The following is a 2,817-nucleotide window of genomic DNA, read 5'->3' on the forward strand; positions in this document are numbered from 1 at the left end:
GAAGATGTATGCCCCAAACACTACAACTTTACCATTTCTATTTCTTCCATCTCTTTTAAACTAAAGTTTAAAGGGCCAGTGTTCCCTACTGGTGAATGCTGGTGAGGAATACATTATGATTTGCACTATGATTTGTTTCCTATCAGTAGTTGCTTCCTTTTTCTAGCTAAGTAGTTTCCATTGTTTGGCTATCACATTTTGTTTGTCTTTTACCGGTGAAGGATGTTTGCAATGTTTCAATTCTAGCATTGCTACAGTGAGCCTCTTATGAGGATGAGAGGTGTGGAGAGCCTGTGCTTCTGAAAGTCATATAGGGACCAAAGATGCTTCCATGCTGTTCTGCATTCTTAGTCTTTATTGAAACCTGAGTGTTAGGCATGTTTGTTCTAATTGGAAGGGGATAGCTAGAACAAATAGATGCAATAGGAATTCTATATGTCCCTTGTGTTCCCAATCTATCTATAGGACCAAGTTATGTGTCTATAGCTAGGCAAGTTTTGGTAGGTGATCAGTAGTCTGCAGCATGACTTTTCAAGAAAATTCTCTTTTAGGAAAGAGATGAGGGAGACACATTCACTAACCCACCAGTATTGATTGATTCTTTACTGGGATAACACTTAGGCTCTGATTATTTTCTGTGCTGAGAACCCTTTTTGGTCATCTTTTGTAGGAGAATTTTAGCCATAATGATAATTGAATGATGTGTTGATATTTAATTTGTACTCTTTTTAAGATTTGCTTATTTTTATTTTATGTGTATGAGTGTTTTACCCATATTACCCTGCACAATTTCCTTCACCTTTGACTTTACCTCTCATGGGATCTGCCTTGCCTTTTCCTATCTGCTTGACAGTCCTTTGGAAGATATGCTGTTGTGGGTTTGTGCAATTTTAATAGCTTGTGTTGTTGTGTGTTCTTATAGAAGCTTGAGGGCTGCTTTAGCAATTAAGTGCAAATTGTTTGTTAGCAAGGTTTTTTTCATTTTATTATAATTAAACTGCCCCCAAAACTAGTGATCTTCTGATTTGTTTTCAGTTACCCTATGTTTTAAATCTTTCCTCTCTACTTTACTTTGATTTTGCTAACTTTGAGGACACCTGAAGCTATAGGATAGGTATGAAAGAAGCACTTTAGTCTGGCCTTTTGTCTAGGCTGTTCATCTTTTGCTTACTGACAGGTGTTTTTGTTTTTGTTTTTGAAACAGGGTTTCTCTGTGTAACCCTAGCTGTCCTGGAACTTGCCAGGCAGACTTTGAACTCAGAGATCCGCCTGCCTCTGGATTGCTGCGATTAAAGGCTTGTGCTACCCTGTCTGACTCCTTCTGACAGGTTTTTATTTTTGTTTGTGTGTTTGTTTTGTCGTTTTTGGTTTTTCAAGACAGGGTTTCTCAGTGTAACAGCCCTGACTGTCCTGCAATTCACTCTGTACATCAGCTGGTCTCGAACTCACAGAGATCTGCCTGCCTCAGCTCCTTGAATGCTGGGGTTAAAGGCATGTACCACCACCTGGTTTTTTTTTTTTAAAGAAGGCTTATTTCTAGTTTTTTTTTTTTTTTTGGTGTGTGTATATAGACTAGTTAGCCACCGAGGTCTATATTATAGTATACTGACCGTATTCAGTTAACCATGCCAATTTTGAGAACAGAGGCAGTTTCATACATGTTTTCAGTATACAGTTGTTTTTTTTTTTTTTTTTTTTTTTTTTTGATTTTTCGAGACAGGGTAAGGGTTTCTCCGTAGCTTTTTGGTTCCTGTCCTGGAACTAGCTCTTGTAGACCAGGCTGGCCTCGAACTCACAGAGATCTGCCTGCCTCTGCTTCCCGAGTGCTGGGATTAAAGGTGTGCGCCACCACCGCCCAGCTCAGTATACAGTTTTATGAAATTTGACTAATCTATAAATCCCTGTGGTTACCATAGTCAAGATTTATAGATTTTATTTTATTTATTATATTATTGATGTAGGATATTATCATATTTTGTGTCCCATGGAGTATCTTATTCATTGTAATCCATGTCTCCATACTCTTACTACCAAGAAAGAAAAGAAGTTACTAATTAATCTGTAATATGCCATTGGTTATAATATGCATTCTTGTTTCAGTGTCATTAAATGGGGGAAATGTGAACTGAACGTGGATTAGTGAGACATAGATCATATTTGAAGTCAGATAACCAGTTCTGGCTCTTACTTTCTACATGTGTGATTTTTGGCAAGTCAAGGCAAAGATCAAGCTATGAAAATTTTGGTGGGTGATCAGTAGTCTCTAGCATAATTTGTCAAGAAAATACCCTTTCAGGAAAGAATTGAAAGAGACACACTCACTGACTCCAGAACTGACAGATTCTTTATGGACTTAACATTCAGGCTCTGAATCTTTCTGTGCTGGGAACCCCTGCACAGTCTTCTTTATCTTTGACTTTACCTTTCATAGGGTCTCTCTTGCCGGTTTTCCTGACTGTTGGCACTTTATTTTCTCCTTCTCTCTGTAAGGGGAAGGTAATACTTTTTTGACTCTTCTGATTTTTGTGTGTGAGTGGTGCATTAGGAAGCGCTTGGGGAAGCTCATCTCTCATCACCCCTCTCCATCCTCATGCTACCCTGTTCCCAGTGTGGAGTTAGTGATTCACTAGTAATAGCCAAGAACTACTTAGGAATGGATGAAATATAGAAACAAATGACGTAGTCACTTCAGCATATGCTCACTTCTTTTCCTTTTGATTTTTAGAAAGAAGGAACTCTCAGCCACCAAGAAGGACCGTGTGAGTCATTGTCTAACAATATGTGAAAATATTGTGGCACAGTCTCTCAGGTAATTCT

General features: G+C 38.4%; 1 protein-coding gene across 2 annotated transcripts in view; it reads left to right on the forward strand.

Annotated features, from left to right (window-relative positions):
• Positions 1–2,817, forward strand: part of Htt (huntingtin) — a 138,320-nt gene that overhangs the window by 11,388 nt on the left and 124,115 nt on the right. For both annotated transcript variants that reach the window (XR_001229382.2, XM_005365914.3), the window contains exon 2: positions 2,726–2,809. Coding sequence is in view for 1 of the 2 variants with exons in the window: in XM_005365914.3 (XP_005365971.1) it covers positions 2,726–2,809 (84 nt within the window). In the remaining variant the exon portion in view is untranslated. The remainder of the gene's footprint in view (positions 1–2,725; positions 2,810–2,817) is intronic.

Source organism: Microtus ochrogaster, unplaced genomic scaffold, assembly GCF_000317375.1.
Source record: "Microtus ochrogaster isolate Prairie Vole_2 unplaced genomic scaffold, MicOch1.0 UNK5, whole genome shotgun sequence".
Lineage (NCBI taxonomy): Eukaryota > Metazoa > Chordata > Mammalia > Rodentia > Cricetidae > Microtus > Microtus ochrogaster.